Source organism: Salvia hispanica, chromosome 4 (genome assembly GCF_029641045.1).
Source record: "Salvia hispanica isolate PSC_SH4W2 chromosome 4, Shi_PSC_v1, whole genome shotgun sequence".
In the NCBI taxonomy this organism is placed as follows: domain Eukaryota; kingdom Viridiplantae; phylum Streptophyta; class Magnoliopsida; order Lamiales; family Lamiaceae; genus Salvia; species Salvia hispanica.
This window is the reverse complement of record NC_142695.1, coordinates 19,631,279-19,650,772: the sequence shown is the minus strand read 5'-3', so window position 1 is coordinate 19,650,772 and position 19,494 is coordinate 19,631,279. Positions and strand designations below refer to the sequence as shown.

The 19,494-nt window shown below is 37.7% G+C and overlaps 2 protein-coding genes and 1 non-coding gene across 3 annotated transcripts; 1 reads left to right on the top strand and 2 right to left on the bottom strand.

Moving 5' to 3' along the window:
* Positions 1-4,708: 4,708 nt before the first annotated feature.
* On the bottom strand, positions 4,709-5,557 carry LOC148927429 (uncharacterized). The gene has a single exon (XM_089069655.1). The coding sequence runs from the start codon at positions 5,553-5,555 to the stop codon at positions 4,863-4,865; it is 693 nt and encodes a 230-aa protein (XP_088925781.1). The 5' UTR covers positions 5,556-5,557; the 3' UTR covers positions 4,709-4,862.
* Positions 5,558-8,712: 3,155 nt separating this feature from the next.
* On the bottom strand, positions 8,713-9,390 carry LOC125206814 (uncharacterized). Its single transcript, XM_089056589.1, has one exon. It carries the CDS (start codon positions 9,388-9,390, stop codon positions 8,713-8,715), a length of 678 nt encoding a protein of 225 aa, XP_088912715.1.
* An 8,839-nt stretch (positions 9,391-18,229) lies between these two features.
* LOC148927428 (small nucleolar RNA R71) lies at positions 18,230-18,336 on the top strand. The gene has a single exon (XR_016129737.1). It is a non-coding gene; the product is annotated as a small nucleolar RNA R71 (small nucleolar RNA).
* The last annotated feature ends 1,158 nt before the right edge of the window (positions 18,337-19,494 follow it).

The following is a 19,494-nucleotide window of genomic DNA, read 5'->3' as shown; positions in this document are numbered from 1 at the left end:
TCCGTGGTATATTCATTTTCTCTAAACCGAATCCCGGTGAGTGAGAAATTATGAATTAAAGTTTATCATAGTAGTGAGCTATAAAGGAACTATGAGATAAAACCAATGGATTAATTAAAAGAGTTAATTATCCCACATTGGTGGAGAGAACCTTATTAAACACTGATTTAATAAGATGAATTATTACGTGTAATAATTAATAATTATAGTGGACCCAAGTGCACAACGGGTGCTAAAAGGTCCACGACGGGCCCCGACATATAGCGGGTCCCAAGAGGTCTACAACGGACCCCGACGCATAGCGGGTGACAAAAGGTCACCGAAGGACCCCCGACGTATCGTTATCGTGTGACCAAAAGGTTCACGATGAACCCCGTTGTGTAGTGTGTCCAGATGCATCAGTCTCCTCTAGTTCCCGTAACGGCTAGTAACCCCCGACGGTTACAGTCAAAGTCATCATGGCACACATAATGGCCGTTGACTCCATCAATGCCCATGAATGTACTTGGCCTATAAATAGGCATGCATCCATTGCATTCTCAACATAACACTAGACACAAAAGATTGCATATCATTTACAGCTCTCTCTGCATAGTCTTTCATCGAAGCTCTGCCCTCACCATCGTCCAGTTCGCCGGAGCTTGTTATTTTTGCGGTGCTGCAACGAACAAGACGAAGCCGTTTTATCTTTGGGGACGACACGCCAATCCGAGAGCACTATCGGGACGTATCTCTTCTTGCGGAAAGAGGACTACTCGACTCGGCTTATATCTTTACGATTTATAGTTTCGATTATTGCTTTGTTATTTCAATTCAGTTTATTGTACTTATCTTCATTTTTCATTTGGATTGTATTACACCTGATTAATGTATCTTTGTACCACAATTAAATCAAAGAAATCCAACAATTCATTATATAAATTACTAACGGTGTGAGATTCATCATCTAGCATGACAATGCGACACAGTTCCATCACAGCTAAACACAGCTGGTTTCACATAAAACATTGCATAATGATTTTTTTATATTTTTATTTATTGTGAAAAAGGAAAATTAACCTTGGTTACTAATGAGGTTAGGTAATAACGTGACGTGTACTTAACTCTAAGGAATATATGTAGTTGATTTTTATGCTTCTAACTACAGTTCGAATGACTCGACATCGATCAACATTGCGTATCCCACTTCTTCTTCATTTTGTTTGTTCTCATTTGTCTTTGATTTGCTAAGTACACCACGTAAAGGTTAGGCGCCCAAAATATTTTCATTTTTCCTATTTTATCGCAAGTGTAACGAATCCAATATTTTAGGCGGAGTCCGACTATCCGCCGAATTTACAGATCGAATTTACAGATTAGGACTGAAAGTGATTCAGTTCCAGCATATATGACCAAGTTACTTTTGGTTTTTATTTATTTCCTAATTTAGTAGAATTAGTAGATGGAAAAATATTAATTATTTTTCCATTTACCAAATTAGAATTTCCTTTTTATTTATTTCCTTTTAGTTATTTCCTTCTAGTTTTATTTTTCATAAGTTTAGAATTTCTCTTTGCCTATATAAAGTCATTCTCTATACGTTTCTGCATCAGAAAGTTTTCGAGCAGGTGGTGGGGTTTGAGCCGAATGTCTTCCAGCGGGTTGCGAGGTTTGAACCCGTGACCTCAAGGTCATTACAGCTTCACTGCTAATTGCGCTACGACTCGTTAATTGGTGTAAGATAAATACTTGTAGCATTTTACTTCTTCTTCTCGTCTTATCCATTTTTTTTTATCATTTGAAATTTGAAATATGTAAAAGTGACATGTTCCATGGAAAAAGGCAGCCAATAGATTTGACAAACGAATAAAAATTGCATTTATCACTTTCAATCTTTTTCACATATTTTAATTAAATAGTTTTATATTTTGTTATACACTAATGCATGTTATGATGTCAACAGCACATGGTATACATAATCAAGTATAGGGTTATTACAAAGTAAAGTTAATGTTTAAGACAACGTAACAAAGTTACACTATAAATTTTCGAATTTGAAAAAAAAAATTCGAATTTGAAATTTTTTTATTTACACAAATTAATAAGGAGTTAGGGTTGAAAGACAAAGATGTGATTTAGCAGGTGGTGGATCGTTTGTCCATTTTTTTTTAACAATTAACTTGCCTGAGTATGTGTATTTATAATCAAAACAACCTTTCATCGAGATCCCACCATCAGCTATGACGATGAATAAATGAAAGATAATAGTAGTATGTGTCTTCATATACATCTCTTTTCGAAGTGATAAGTCAATTATTAGTCATCAAAGCTTAAGTGATGACGTGCAATGTATAAATATACACACCGGATTTTGATCGAAACAAAAATTGTTCTTAATATAATATAAAATGCAGGTCAAATCCTAACCATAGGATTTGCCCATCTGATAATTGATAAATTATGCATTTTATAGTTTATACGGATGTCATTGGTTAGTTTAAAAACAAACTTACAATGACCTCCATTATATCTAAAAATAATCTTCGTATTTTAATTTTTTACTCTACAATAAGATTAAATTTTATATATATCACAACTTTATATACACCAACCAAAACAAGTAATAGTACTAGTAGTATTAGTGGATGTGTTTCTTTTCAGCACACGATTTAACAAAAATTATGTTAAGTAAGTAGTAGTACTTAAGTAAATGAAGAATAAAGAAAGAAATGAAAAATGTAGAGAGATGAAGAGAGAGAGAGAGGGAGAGGGAGAGGGAGAAAGTAAGGTAAAAAGAAGAAATGTGTTGACTTTTGCTAAAAAGAAAAATGAATATACTATTATGGAACGTACCAAAATAGCAAAATGACTCCACTACTATATAACAGAGAGAGTGCAATATAACGACTACCCATGCGGTTTCTACGCCAGAGGTTACATCGTACTAGTCTTGTTTCTTAAATAAAATTATTTTCCTCGTTAATATGATCAAGCTACTCTATCTGTCCCAAGAAAGATGACCCCTTTCTTAAACGACACAAAATTTTATACAACTTTATTTTGTATTTTAAGTGGAGAAATAAGTGAGAGAATAAAGAAGAAATAACGTGTTTCTATTTTTAGTAACGTGTTTCTATTTTTTGGATCCTTAAAAATAAGATGTTTGTAGTGTTTATTTTTATATATTACTACAAAATTTAAAATTAAATAAAATATATTATTAGTTAAATCACTACGCCAAAGTATTAAAATCTTAGCTTATTCCGTTAATAGTAGATCATATCTTGATATTAATATAATTCAAGATAATAAATGCATAGGCCTAAAACCCAATTCTCCCGACAATTATAATATGGGTTTCCATATTACTCTAATTCACATTAATTATTTCATTTTGTAATTTTTATATGGTCTCATATTTCATTTTTATTATATTTGGTAAGTGAATTAATCACATACTCTCTCCGTCCCAACTAATTAAGTTGAGTCATATTTCTCTTTGAAATATTCCAACTAAGTTGAGGCATTTCTATTTTTAATAATAAAAAAAAAAACATTCAATCACTCTTGCTTTATTCTGCTATCTACTTTACTCTCTGTTTATTTTTCTTACTTTATCCTTTTCTCCCACTGTTCAACACAATTTCTTGATCTCTGTGACCAAAAATTATGTCTCAACTTAATTGGGACGGAGGGAGTAATTCATTAACTTATTCCGATCATAATTATTATAAAATTAATATTCCTTTTGTGCCATATAAATATAACGTAAATAGTAAAAAAACCATGTTAACTTATTTAGTTTTAGATAGCTTGTCATTAATAAGAATATAGAGTCATGATAAATAATATAAATTTTGTTGTATAATAATAATCATGTATAATAAAATTTTGGTAGCTACCAAACAGGATCTCATGATAATAATATTATTAAAATTATCATAATATAGAGTCACGATCAATGGGATCTATAATAAAACACTGTAATGTTATGATAAAATTTTATCATAATATTATGATAAATATTATTTATTATATTATGATAAAATATTATCATAATATTATTTATTATGATAATATTATTTATCATGACGGTACGGTAAATTATTATCTTATCATAATATTTATTTTGACAATATTATTTAGTTGTGATATTATTTTTATCGTCATCGTAAATAATATAATCATTATAAAATATAGCTACCAAACTGGATCTTAGAAGTTGTGAATTAGTGACTTTTGCCATGATTCATAACTTCACAACTACAATTATTTAATGTAATTATGTAAGATTTGTGTATTTTAGTATAACTTATTGTCTTTTGGTGTAAATACGACTCCAAATTCTACCTCATTTTATAGTGGACTCTTAACAAAATTTTCGACACCAGTTTTTTAGACGTACATTAAATTATTTTTTACTATTGGTTGCTAACATCATAATCGCCTTAACACCATGTATGGATCGATTTTTTCTAAAATTGTCAATTATATGAATTTCCAAACACAATCAAAATTTGTGATTTTTACAATCAAATTTTTTTCTCTCAGAATAAAATGGAAATTTAGATATTAGCGACTAAATTTAAGATTATGAATCAAACAAATGCTTCATTCAGATCCTAAACTGCAATGTAACACAACACTTTTTATTTTTATGGATGAATGCAAGTCCTTTCTACTCGTGAGACGTCTATCATCAATTTTTAAAAGTTGGGATCAAACAACACATCATCAAAATTTTCATATAACAAAGAAATATATCCATTCAAAATCAAAATTTTGATAAAACGAATATATATCCATTCAAATTCTTTTTCTAAACATGGGTATTAATTATTATAATTTCATGTAGACTTGGGAGTACAAAACAATGGAATGAATTATTTGATATTTCCGTATTTAGCCTTATACTCCGTCCAGAGCTGCGACACCGGCTTTCCCATCAACTCCTCAAAGAAATCCTCAGACCAAGTATATCTAATCTTCTTATTCAATGCCGCAACAAATCCCGATTTCAACTCCTCGCAATACTCCAAGAATCTGGCCGTGAAGTCATAACCCTGATCCCACCTCTCCCCCATCCCGGGGCTTGCGAATCCCTTGGGGTAATAATTGGACTTCAGTATCATGTAATCGGCCACGCCCTCGACGAGGCCCACTGGCGCCTTCCCCTCTCCCATCCACTGGAAAACATGCGTGATCTCGTGGTGGAGGAGAGATGTGAACTCCCATTTGAGGTTCCCTTGGTACCCTTGTAAGTAGAGCGAGCTGACGTTGACCATCTCGCCATAGACTATGGCCTCTGCGCCGTCGTATTCCCGGATGAAAACCTTGACGACTTCCACCGGTTTCCTGTCAGATTCGTTGTATTGCTGGAAAATGTCCCAGATGAAGTAGTTGATGTCTTTCATGATCTCTAATGTGTATGGGATTCCGATCTCCTTCTCAAACCTCTGCCCTCCCGGATAATTCTTTGCGTCGTTCAGCGCCTCATATTTCACGGCGAGGATGGCCGGAAGATGGTGGAGGGTTTGGAGGACGATGAGGAGGAGGATGTAATGGGGTGCTTTCATTGTTGAATTCATCAGGAGATGGTATAATGTTTCTAATTTTATGTCAGTGTATATGTAGAAGAGTGTGGATTGAATTTGAGGTATTTGCATATCTCGTTTTTGCAATTTATTATCTACATTTATAATTGTTAATTGAATATTCTTGAATAAACTTTTAAAGAGGAATATAAATGGGGAAATTGATACAACAATAATTATTGTATTTTGCATAATATTTCACTATATTTATATAGATATAAGAGTAAGGTTTGAATTTGAGATATAACCATAATTTTCCTTGTATATAGTCAAGATAATAAGGTTTGACTTTGAGATATTACCATAATTTTGCTTGTATATTATGTAGTCAAGATAATTTAATTTGCTTACCTTCTATTGGCACTTGATAATATGCCGTCTATGAATGCATGCAACTGACAATACGAAAATGGAAAATGGAAAATGGAAAATGAAATAAAATTCTTATGCAAGTGCTTTTTATGTTTGCCAAAAGTATTTTAAGGTGAATTGCATTTAAGGGCATGAACAAAAAAAACTTTGGATTAAACTATTTATTTGTGGATGACATCGGTTTTAATAAAAAATTGATTGATAAAGTAAGAGGAGAAAAAGTAAATCAAGTAGAACATAGAAAGAGAAAAAGTAAGAGAGTGAAGAAAAAGTAAGAGTGAGAAAGAGAAAAAGTGGATAAAGTATAAGAAAAAGTTTTCATTTTTAATAGTATGAAACTATTTGTTATGGACACCTCAAAATAGAAAAATAGGATTATTTTTCATGAACAAATGGAGTAATTAAAAAACCATTTCTGACTATTAGCATATAGCCACACTAGGATTTTGATCCAAACAAGAATGTATCTAAATCCAGAAATGCAGCTCGAATCGTGGCCCTAAGATCAAGCGATCTAATGGTCAATAATTAACTAAAAACACGTACGGTAATTATTAATCAATTTTAGGTCATTTTACAAAGTCTGGGTTTGATTTTATTGTTAGATCATTATAGGTCATCCTTATTAAAATGGCCTAAAAGTACACTAACAGTGACCTAAAATATTCTCTGTATAATTTTGTTTTTTGTTGCAATTAGGATTACTCCCAACTTAGACCGATATGTCAAGTTTCGAAAATATACTCCAATTTGTTTAGCTTCCAAGTTTTATATGCCGGAACAACATCATATATGGCTTGATGTTCCACATTTGTTAACCAACATGTTCGATAATGGCGTCTAATATTTGAAATTAGCTACAAATGATCATTTATCCAAAAAGAATACACGAGTAATTATTTATAGGAATACCACATTGTCGGAACTCGGATAGTATGTGGCTCGTCGACTTTTTCATCCGGAGACCATGTGACAACTAGTGATCGTTGTAAAATTATAATATTAATCCAAAATGACTATTTTATTTGGAAAAATAACCATTTAAATTATCAATTTAATAAATTTTAATTAATACTATTATTGTTTGTAAACAAAATATTGAATCATAAAGTTTACTACTCCCTCCGTCCCAAGAAAGTTGAGTCGTATTCCTTTTTAGTCCGTCCCAACAAAGTTGAGTCATTTCCTTTTCTAGCAAAAGACAAAACATCTAATCACTATTACTTTATTCCATCATTTACTTTACTCTCTCTTATCTTTCCTACTTTTTTCATCTCTCCTATTTATTTAATATAAACTCTTAATCTCCGTGCCCAAAAGTTTTGTATCAACTTTCTTGGGATGGAGGGAGTATCATTTTTTTCCAATTGTTTTTCAACAAAACTTTATGGCACTTCCGTATATGAATTTTAATGAGGTAATGTTTACTAGTATTATTTTATACTCTCTCCGTCCCACAAAAAATGTCACATTTTTCTTTTTAATTTGTCCCACAAAAGATGTCACATTTCCTATTTTGGAAAAAGTTCTTTCTCACATCAATATAAAAATTATATTTTCTCTCTCCGTTTAACACATAAAACAAAACCTCCTAAAATCTCGTGTCATCCCACAAGTGTGACATCTTTTGTGGGACGGAGGGAGTATAATTTCATTTGATTGGCTAGGGGTACACATACATATGGTTTTAGGTTATAAGGAGTACTACGAGATTGTTTTACTAGTTTCTTAAATAAAAATAAAATACTAATTTCCTCTCCTCTTCTCTTCTCTTCTCTTCTCTTCTCTTCTCTCTTCTATTCTCTTCTCTCATTCTTCTTCTACTACAATCTATACTCATTACTCACGACACATGCATAGAGAAAACGACTCTCTTTGTTCTTCTCTCTACATAATCAACGCCAACAACTTTCATAATCCGGCAAATTCATGACAACAGAAGTCGGCCTCGGCCCTCCATCTTCGTAAATGTTAATCCCACAGCAGGAAGTCTGGTACGCCACCCGTTTCCTTACATTTGTTGTTTAAGATGATTGATTATATATCCTATAATATCAGTAAGTTTCATTTAAAATTCTACTCTTTAATCTAAAAAATCATTATTTGATTTATTTTCTTATGGTCATAATAGAGTGACTCAATATTGTTTTCCCGATATTGTTCGTAACGATCCGACTTCCAGACTGACAACTATCCTCACAAATCAGTACAAGTCTTTACAGCGTATTTTGTCCTCACTTACATGTCCCCTGGAAAAACTTAACCGGGGTCACCCATCCTAGAATTGCCCCATGATAAGCATATTTAAGTTTAACCTTGGAGTTCCTATGAGATTAACAACATAAGAAAAAAAATTGCATCTAATTGATATGAGTAGCACCTATTAACTTTGTTCAGATCACCTCGAATATGCAGTCTGATTCCTACATATCCTCATAATCCCTCTCTATCTGGTGTGTTTAGGTTCATTCATATCCCCTTCCGCTTCACATGTCGGAACCGCTCACTCTCCATGTCCCATTCTTTGTTCGATTTTTGCCAAATTTTGAGATATGCTTGATTTAAATTGCTGATTAATATTTTATACTTACATCTTGTTTTGTTTGAAATTATTGTTTTTTATTCAAATTTTATATATTTATGCTTTGAATTCAAAGATTATGCTATAATGTGTTGTTGCAGTATTGAACATCTATGTCCTATTGAAAGTTTTTTGGATGTATAACCATTTATGATATTTTGCAATACAGAACAATTATTAGTCACTCTATTTGATATTTCCATATTTAGCCTTATAGTCCGACCAGAGCTGCGCCACCGGCTTCCCCATCAACTCCACAAAGAAATTCTCAGAAAAGTTATGCCTCATCTTCTTATTCAACGCTGCCACAAATCCTGACCTCAGCTCTTCACAATACTCCAAAAACCTCGCCGTGAAGTCATACCCTTGGTCCCACCTCTCTCCCATCCCCCGCGACGCGGATCCCTTTTGATTGTAGTTCGACACCAGTTTCATGTAATCGGCCACCCCCTCCACCAGCCCCACCGGCGCCTTCCCCTCGCCGTCCCACTGGAAAACATGCGTGAGCTCGTGGTGGAGGATAGAGGTGTACTCCCATTTCAGGTTGCCTTGGTAGCCTTGTAAGAAGAGGGCGCTGACGTTGACTTGTTCGCTGTAAGTTATTGCCTCCGCGCCGTCGTATTGTCGGATAAAAACCGTGGCTACTTCGACTTGTTTCCGGTCGGATTGGTTGTATTGCTGGAAGATGTCCCAGATGAAGTAGTTGTTGTCTTCCATGATCTCTAGTGTGTATGGAATTCCGATCTCCTTCTCGAACCGCTTCCCTCCCGGATAGCTTTTCGCATCGTTCATCGCCTTGTATTTCACGGCGAGGGTGGCTGGGAGAACGAGGAGGACTAGGAGGAGGAAATAGGGGACTTTCATGGCGGAGTTTAGTGTATTATTTTGTGGGCTATATTTTGGGGAGAGTATATAGGAGGGTGTGGTTTGAAAGTTTGATATGTGATAGATTGCATACAATATGGTGTTGATTGTGTAGTCAAAATGTGGAAATTGACAAGCATCCATATATGGGCGCATGTAATTGGTAATTAATTCTTTGAATATTTACGAGATGTATATGGTGAAAAAATAAATAAATGTAGTTTACCTATTTGTGTTTATATATAGTAGTAATAGTATATACTCCCTTCGTCCCTAAAAGTAGACAACATTTGAAACAACACAGATTTTAATATACAATTGGTTAAGTAAGAAAGATAGAGAGAAAAAGTGATTGGAGCATTGTTAGTGGAGAACGAGACTCGCCTCACTAGAGAAAGAAAATTTTCTTTAAATAAAATTGACCTATTTTTAAGGGACATACCAAAATGGCAAATGTGGTCTATTATTAAGAGATGGGTGGAGTACTTAGCATGGTCCATCATACAATTTTTGTATTACGGCTTATTAATTGATCGGTTAGCCGAATTCACTCACACCCTAGGCAGATAATTGGAACCAAATGAGATCAGTTATAATTGGAATCGAAATGAAACTGGACAATTGGGTTATCGGTAGCTAATAGTCGACTTTTTATTTCAATTATTGGTTAATTAATAATAGATTAACGGAATACTCGTTCCACTACAAGAAATGTGTATATTTGTGGCGAATGGAATCCGCCACTGTTACTAGCAGATTACTGACTGAAATTCCGCTAGTAAAAATTCTGGCATAATTATCGCACATCTGTGCGCAGATTTTAATTTGCCTACATTTCTGGCAGATATTTTCCACCACTAAATATATTTTTTCAATAAAATAAATTAAAATTATATTAACAAATACTACATGCGGATTTTCCGCCACTGTTGTAGTGACTAATTCTTTTCGTCAATATATTTAGGGTTTTTTCGATAAATAAATAGACACTTTTAATAAGATCATGAATTAAATTAGGGCACGATTACTCCTTTCCGTTCACGCCTCATTCTTCCTGCTCTAAATTCTCCAGCGATGGCGCCGAGTCGCCGACTATTGTGACTCCAGTTCCGTCGCCGCCGTTGATGCACTTTTTATTTGCACTATAAATACCTGTAAGTATACAAAGTAGGTATAGTATAGCAAAAGGTTAGTACCGGGTATCGAACACGGGGAAGATGTACACAAAGTGTCTATCTTCTACTAGAACTCAAATACTATCTGGAGAAGCAAGAATTATTGGAAACCTTTTTTTTGAAAACAGTAAATATTAAAAACAGTAAAAAACTAAAAACAAGCAAATCACGGAGAGAAAAGTATAGAGATAAGGGGAATTCCAGGGATGTGCTATCGCTTTAATGGTTATACAAATTCCAAACTACAATACCCTAGCACAGTTAATACTTTGAAAGGACGAGTCACCTAGCTTATGCTCATGCGATACAAACGTTGATTACTAACATTAGGGTTGTCAATCCTAACACGTAACTCCAAAAAGCTCCTAAGACCCTTGAAAAGTCCTCACTCTCAATTAACAGTGTCGTATTAAAGGAAGCTAACTGTAGTGTCTACTAAGTGGATCTAACTCGCTAGAACTCTGTCACAGTTATGAAGCAAGTTGTATTGAATCATACATAATTGTGTCACTCAATTATGAAGCATCATGATTAACTTAGGGAAGAAACAAAGTAAAAACAAAACGAATATTAAATAGAAAACGGAATTGTATAACCAAAGTTGCTACTAACACATCCCTAGAATCCTATGAGTTTAGTTACACATGACTGAATAAACTAAAAACATAGATTGAAGGGAAAGCAATTTGAACATAAAACTAAAGCAAATAAAACCCGTAGGTTGAATCCTTGTCGTTCTTGATGTTCTTGAAATCCTTCTTCAACTCCTTGCACAATTGAAGTACTCTAGCTTTTGATCTCTATGAATGTGTTCTTGTTGTGTGTCGGAAAAAAAACTCTTTTCTTGATGAAGCTTGAGGTCCTATTTATAGGGGAAGATTATTCCTCATCATAGAAGGAAAAGATCTTCAAAATTTGGTAAATCTTGGAGCAAATCTAGGGCTGGTCGGATTCGCCGCCTTTCTCCGGCGGGCCGCCGCACCTTGGCCGGCGGTCGCCGCGTTGGAGTCTAGAGACTCTGACCCTTCGGTGGCGGACCGCCACATGTCCTCCGGCGGTCGCCGGGCGAGACTCTTCTCCTAGCGTAAATTTCCGAGGCGGGCCGCCACATAGCTCTGACCGCCGGGCGCCGGCGGTCGCCGTACAACTTCGCGGCGGTCGCCGGTCGCCGTCTGACTCCAGATTTCCAGACTATGCGTTTTTACTCCCCTTTTCGGCTCAAATATGCACATTTCTCACAAAACACGTCAAAATACCAAAATGTATAGAATATGCAAATAATGGACATGTAGAGTGATTTTGATGACAAAAACGGACCAAATAATGGCCTTAAAACAGTGCAAAATCCGGGCGTATCAACTCCCCCAAACTTACATTTTTGTTTGTCCTCGAACAAAACACTAAAGACACAAGAATAGACGCACGGAATGCACAAGGACTAGACGTCATAATTGCCTCAAAAGATGAAAGAATAGATTAAGCATGTATTAACACAATCAAATCAAGCAAGGCTTAATAGTGCACTTTCATTACTAACTCGTGGAACACCTTGAATTCAAGCACTCACATGTGGCAAACTTCCAAAGATGGGAAGTGTTCTTTCTCTCACTCTCAAAGTGTATAAAGGTAAAATGTAAATCACTCAAATCATGCATCATGCAAAGTTTACCATAGGCTTGCTCAAAGTCTAATCCCTCCTCTACTCAATGTGATTAAGCATCAAAAGTCCGAAAGGTCTTTCTTTTCGGTTGTAACGTAGGCTCTTTGGTAGGTGAGGAATATTTGGCTAAAAAGTGACTCAAATATAAAAATATCCCAAGTAGAGTTAGGATGACTCCACTTTTCTAAAACTTAAGGCACTTCTAACACTTTATTTTTCTCCTTCAACTTACTTTCAATCCTTCGTTTTTTTTTTTTTTTTCACAACCTTTCACACATATTTTTCTTTTTTTTTTTCTTTCTTTGTCTTTCTCTTTCTTTTTTCTTTCTTACACATCCTTTCTCTTTTTTTCTAAGATCAAGCACATATTTGGAATTTTTCTCAATTTCGCAACTTGTACTTTCTTAATATTAAGCACACTACTTTTTATACTTTCCTCCTTATCTCTTCAATTCCTTTACAAAAGAAGATAACAAAAACTATACTAACCCAAGGAATTGTCCCCCCATTTATTTTGGCTTCCAAAGAAAAGGCTTAAAGGCTCAAAATTGGCTCCAAAGGAAAAAATTGAGAGGGTCGAAAATTTTGGATATAAAAGTAGCTAAGAAAAGACGGCCTAACATCCTCCTAAATCAGCTTAAACACTATGTAAACTTAGGCAGACTAAGAGCAAGTTATAGAAACATATACATGCATACAGATAAATCACACAAGAAAGAATTTAAGGCTCAAATCTCACAAGGTAGAAGCACGATTCAAGGCGAACAAGCAATTCACTAATTATGCACCTTTTCACCCAACCATCATATCAAAACGTTAAGCCACACTTAAACATAGATGGAATATAATATCATTGGCAACTCGGTTTAATGTGTCCCTAAGCATGCGTGTTTCTAAGTTCTTCATGTTATGTTCATGACATGGATTCAAGAAAACATTTTTAGAACACAAAAATCTCCTACGGGTTTTCGGAAAATTAAAGCAAAAACAAACAAAAAACAAAAAGAAAACCCTAAACTCACGGTCCACCACTTCATCCCCCCAAACTTATTTACAACAAAGTGTAAAATAAGTTTGTAGAGTCGGTAGGGACGTGAGTAAACTACTGAAAACAAAAACGTACCCTGAAAAATTTCGCGTAGAGGTTGAGCGGGGCGAAATTTCAAAGAATTTCGAAAAATCGCGCTGGAAAAATGTGCCCAGGTGGCGGTCCGCCGCAGCTGTTCGGCGGTCGCCGCACGTCAAAGAAGCTTTCCAGCGTTCAGGTGGCGGACCGCCACAGAGCTTGCGGAGGTCGCCACGGAGAGGTCAGAACCTGCGAAAATTTTTGCAAAGCACAAAATTAAACCAAAACCAAAAATACTTAAAAATAAAGCAAAAATTGTTAAATCAAGGAAATAAAACGTCTCAAAAACATCCAAAAACATGGTACAAATGCTCATTTAAAGTCATCGAGCTTGACTTCTTCAATCTTGAGGAGGTGGAGGGAAACGGGCGCTAAGATCCTCGAAAGCTCCAACGAGGTACGTGATATCACTCCTCATTGTCTCTCGTTCCTCTCTAGCTTCGGCGGCCATCATTCGGAGCTCTTCATATTGTTGATGCCGATGAGCGTCTTCCAAACGTTGTTGCTACCAAAATTCTTGTTCCGCCGTGCGCCAATCGCGTTGAGCCGTCCACCCTTGGCGGTTGTAGGCATTCTCCGCTTGTTGCTCCGCCCATCGATTGTCCCAAGTGTTGGACATGTTTTGCATGTAGGAGAAAATTTCTCCTAATTGGGCGGAGGTGTTGACTTGAAACTCCTCTTCCGGATTTGGCCTCCCGCGGCGGTTCGCTCTTGTCCGGCGGCGATGTCCTTCCACTTCCTCTTCTTCTTCTTCCTCTTCTCGTCGTGGTTGGGATTGCGGTGGTGGCGGTGCTTCATTCCCTTGAGCTTGTGAATGCTCCGCGCCCTCTTCATAGTTAGCAATGGCATCAAACGCGGAATCCTCATCGGGCTCAAATTGAGGAATGCGAGAGGGAATGTTCCTCTTTCTGAATTCCCCATTGACGGGGTTAGCCTCGATAGCTCTCCGGTGGGCGGGTGTGTCGAGCTTCCAATTTGCTTGGTTTGCCCAAACATCGACCTTGGTCAATTGCGGGAGTGGAACGGGAAAGTGATCCCCCGCTACTTGCATAAAATACCCTTGACCCCACTGATCGGTCTTCAAAAGCCCCACCGAAAATAGCACCTCATAAGTGATAAACTTTTCTCCACCATCCTCCGTCATACCGGCAAAAGATACCCCCAAATGTTCGCCAATTGCCGTAATCAATCCCCCACAACAAATGACGCCCCCGTCTTTCTTCGTGATCCTTTCCACATAGTAAGTAAAGAGGGTCCCATAATCGATTCCCTTCTTGTTGAGTAGGCAGGCACCACATCACGTTGAGCTCCGTTTGAGAGACACTTCCCCCATCGATACGAGCAAACATAAGCTGAGTCATAGCACGATGGAGGTACCTCAAGACGGGGTTGCGAATTGATGAAGACTTGGCATAGCCCGCTGCATGCTCTTGCTCATTTGTCATCGCCCCCCAAACCTCTGAAAATTCATATTCATTGTCCTCTTCGGGGTTGGGGTCGAAGCAATGGAAGATCCCACTAAGCTCTTCCATGGTGAGCGAGTGCCAACGGTTCCCTAGGCGGAAATCGATGCTAAGTGGAAAATTTTGGCGGCGATCCTTAGTAACCTTTAGCGAGCTTAGGAACTCGAGAGTATACTTTCGAAACGATGGCCACTTCCTTTGGAACATGTAGACGAGGCCATTCCCATCACCCACGTTGCACAACTTCCAAAAATCCTCCATGATCCCCAAAGTTTGGAGAGGGAAATCGTGGGGATATCTAGAAGGTGCCGTCTCTCGGGCCGACACTTTCTTCCACATAGCCTTTTGCTCTTCCGTGGCAAGGCTAATGCCATAGTTCTTCGCATTCTCTGGTTTCCCTTTTGATCCCATTATCCTACAAAAGAAATTACACTCTTAGAAGAGTACCAACAAGTAGGAGATCAAAAGTTCCCCCAAACTTGCATTCAACCAAGTAGAAATCAAGAGATAAGAACTTATATGCACGCTTGGGTAAAATAGTATCCTAATTTCTAGCATAATAACATGTTAAGCAAAATCAACAAAATTAGGACACAAAAAATCATCCCCCAACGTGAATTCATCCCCCATGAAGAGACGTATCAACCAAATATCCATAAGAACCAACAATCTCTACAAAATCACAAATATTGCAATTCATGGACGTAATAATAGCCTCACAATGCTATGAACATGATTGCAACTTTTAAACATTATAAACCAAGAGAGAATCATCATTCACAACTTAATAATCACCAATCAAGCAAAATTTAAACCATAGAATTCAAAAATTCATACACATAGTCATCCCCCATCATGAATTAAGAGATTCTACCGAACAATTCACCCAAAATGAAGCACAATCCATGGAAGAAGTAAAGCAAAACTCAGAAATTGAGTTAGGATTCATACCTTTTTGTGGAGAGAATTTGTAGAAGAAGAGCTCTAGACTTTGAGAGAATCGAGAGAATGATAGTGTGGGTGTGTGAATTTGGTGATTAATATAGGTGGGGGTTGTGTGCAAGGAAGGAATTTGAGAAGGAATGTGAAAAGGAATGGAAAACATACCTTTTATGGCTCACTCCCGTCTCTGGACTGCGTGTGGCGACCGCCGCGTCTCTCGTGGCGGGCCGCCACACGGGCCTTCGTAAACAGCAATCCTGGCGGGCCGCCGCGGCCCGTGCAGCGGTTACTCTGGCCCGCCCTAAGCCCGATCCTTCCTGCACATGTTAACACACGTGTGGCGACCGCCGTGCTTTAAGTGCGGCGACCGCCACCCGTAAATTTTTTTATTTTTTTATTTATTTATTTTTTTAAACATAACATAAAAAAAACGAGAAGATAAAAAAAAATAAAAGAAAATTGGGTTGCCTCCCAATAAGCGCTTTTGTTAAAGTCGTTAGCTCGACTTGAAGTGGCCCACTAGTTGGGCGGATCAATAACTCGAGTGTTGAAAATTGGCATAGGGAGCAACTTGGTCCCTAACTTCTTCCACCACTTGTACTTCCCCTCTTTGGTTTTGATGACGTATATCTCGGGGTCCTCTTTGGGTGTTTTCTTTCTCTTCTGTTTCTTCTTCTGTGGAGCAGATGTAGAAGAATTAGCATCACCCTTTTTAGAAGAGTGTCTTACCTCTTTGACAATGTAGATAGTGGAGGTAGAAGGATCCTCCGCTTCAAAGGGATCTTTGGGCTTGGTCAAGTCGGTAGCCATGACTGCTCTGCACTGTTGTTCCATTTTTGCCCGCTTTGCCTCCTCAAATTTTAGCATCTCGCGCTCGATCTTATAGGTGGATTGACTATGATTATCTCTGATTGTAATCTCGCCACGACCTACATCAATCAAAGCTTTGCAAGTGGCAAGAAAATCTCGCCCTAAGATTAGAGGGACGTTCTTGTCTACTTTCATGTCAAGCACAATAAAGTCGGCGGGAAAAATAAAATCATCAACCTTAACTAGGACATCCTCAATCATACCTACAGTCTTGATAGACGAGTTATCTGCCAACCTGAGTGTTACGTCTGAAGATTTGAGTGGCCCAATGTTGAGCCTTTCGTAATACTTCAGTGGCATGAGATTGATGGACGATCCTAAATCGCACAGTGCTTTGTCAACTTTCCCTTCTCCAATTCGGCACCTAATGATGAACTGGCCCGGATCTCTTTGCTTCACTGCCCTTTCCTTTTGGATGATCTCGCTGCAATGATGCGGTAGCTTAAGGTCGGCTTTAGTCGGCTTTTTCTTCCTCATTACCGCCTCCCTTAGTAGCTTTGCATACTTTGGTATCTCCTGCAACGATTCAACAAGAGGAATGTTAGTATGGACCTTGCAAAACATGTTAAGGAAATGCTTGAACTGCTCTTCAAGCTTGAACTTCCTCTTTGGCTGAAAAGGGAGTACAATCCCGTTGTGCCGCACAAGCTCCTGCTTAGTGGACGATTCTGCCTTGTCAGTGGCGGGCCGCTGCGGGGTGTGCGGCGGTCCGCCGGCGAATGGGCAGTCCTGCCTGGTTGGTGTCTCTGCCGTCTCAGTGGCGGGCCGCTGCGTGGTCTGTGGCGGTCCGCCGGCATCTGGGCAGTCCCCAGATTTCTGCTTTGCCACCCATTTCTTGTTAATATCATCCACTCTTGCTGCTGCCTTTGCTCTATCCTCATCTAACTTCTTCTGAATTTGCTCCATTTGAGTGGTAATATTGGTTACAGCTGCCGAGATTGTGTTCATTCCTTGCTCGAGGTTGTTTATCCTTGCTTCGACCACTCCGATCTTGGTGTCATTAATCTTCCTATCTTGCGTAATTACTTCCAAGATCTTCGTGATTCCTTGTTCATACTTATCTTCCTTCTTCATCGGCTCAACCACTCCTCCTTTGCTAACATTAAATCCTGCAGGGGGTTGCAAGTAATTATTGTTAGAATAAGAAAGATTTGGGTGCGGACGGTTCCCATTATAATTATTGAAATTGCCGCCCCCCTGATTAGGGCGATAATTGTTATTGCAGTTTCTGGGACCGCCTCCTTACACGTAGTTTATTTCTTCCACAGTTGATATGGCAGTTTCGGGTGCATTGACTGCCACTATGGAAGTTGCCGGAATTGGATCTTCCTTCCTCGAGATGTCCATTTGATCAATCCTGACTCTAAGTTCTGCTAACTCCTTAGCAAAAGAACTTTCTTCGGCCTCTTCTATGGCTGCTACTCTTCTCGTGGCATGCCTTTCTTTCGACCACCCCCGACTATTGGTGGCGAACTCCTCGATCACCGCCATGGCATCCTCTCCTGTCTTTCTTAGAAATCCTCCATTTACCCCTGAATCAAGCATAGCACATATTTTCTCGTTAAATCCATTATAGAGGATTCCTACCTGATGGTCTATGGAAAAACCATGGTTTGGGCACTTTCGAAGAAGAGCTTTGAAACGAGCAAATGCCTCATAGAGGGGCTCGTCATGGCCTTGTGTGAACTGAAAGATCTCACTTTTGAACTTCAAAATAGTGCCTGGCGGGTAGTATTTGTCGAGGAAGGTAGCTACGATGTCCTTCCATGTGGAGACCTTTTCTGGTGGCATACACTCAAACCACTCTTTAGCAGAATCAATCAATGAGAATGGAAAAAGTCTTACCCGTATGGCATCGTCGTCGACACCATTTAATTTCAGAGTGTTTGCGATTTCCACGAATTTGGAGAGATGGCGGTTAGCATCTTCAGTCGCCCTACCTGCAAAAGGAGTTTGCTCGACCCTTTGGATAAGGGGCATGCGTAACTCAAAATTGTTAGCATCAATACGAGGGCCGTTAGGAAAAGTGATCATATTCCCATGATTGAACATGTTCATCACAGGTAATGTTTCTCTGTTCTTCTTTTCCATGGATTCTCGGGCTGCTCTCTCCGCATCTCTCTCATCCATCAGCAACTTCACCATCTCCTGCACCTTCTCAATATCTGTTCGGTCACCCATTGTTCCTGATCCTTTTTCACTTCTTATTATTCTACGAGTTCTTTCAAGTTCTAAATCAAGCGACTCTAAGGTGTACTTCCCAGAACGCGTTCGCATACAAAACCTGCAAGACTCGAAAACAAAAACAAATTAAACTAAAAAAATTAAAACAGAAAGCAATAAAAATAAAATGAAAGCGATTAAAATCCAAAGTAGTAAAATTATCCGTTTGAAGATATCACTCCAAAGTGAATTGTCTTCCCCGGCAACGGCGCCAAAAACTTGATGCACTTTTTATTTGCACTATAAATACCTGCAAGTATACAGAGTAGGTATAGTATAGCAAAAGGTTAGTACCGGGTATCGAACACGGGGAAGATGTACACAAAGTGTCTATCTTCTACTAGAACTCAAATACTATCTGGAGAAGCAAGAATTATTGGAAACCTTTTTTTTTAAAACAGTAAATATTAAAAACAGTAAACAACTAAAAACAAGCAAATTACGGAGAGAAAAGTATAGAGATAAGGGGAATTCCAGGGATGTGCTTTCGCTTTAATGGTTATACAAATTCCAAACTACAATACCCTAGCACAGTTAATACTTTGAAAGGACGAGTCACCTAGCTTATGCTCATGCGATACAAACGTTGATTACTAACATTAGGGTTGTCAATCCTAACACGTAACTCCAAAAAGCTCCTAAGAC

What these genes read in the sequence shown, in the direction of transcription:
- LOC148927429 (XM_089069655.1), bottom strand. Translation starts at nt 5,555, where the DNA reads ATGAAAGCACCCCATTACATCCTCCTCCTCATCGTCCTCCAAACCCTC.
- LOC125206814 (XM_089056589.1), bottom strand. Translation starts at nt 9,390, where the DNA reads ATGAAAGTCCCCTATTTCCTCCTCCTAGTCCTCCTCGTTCTCCCAGCC.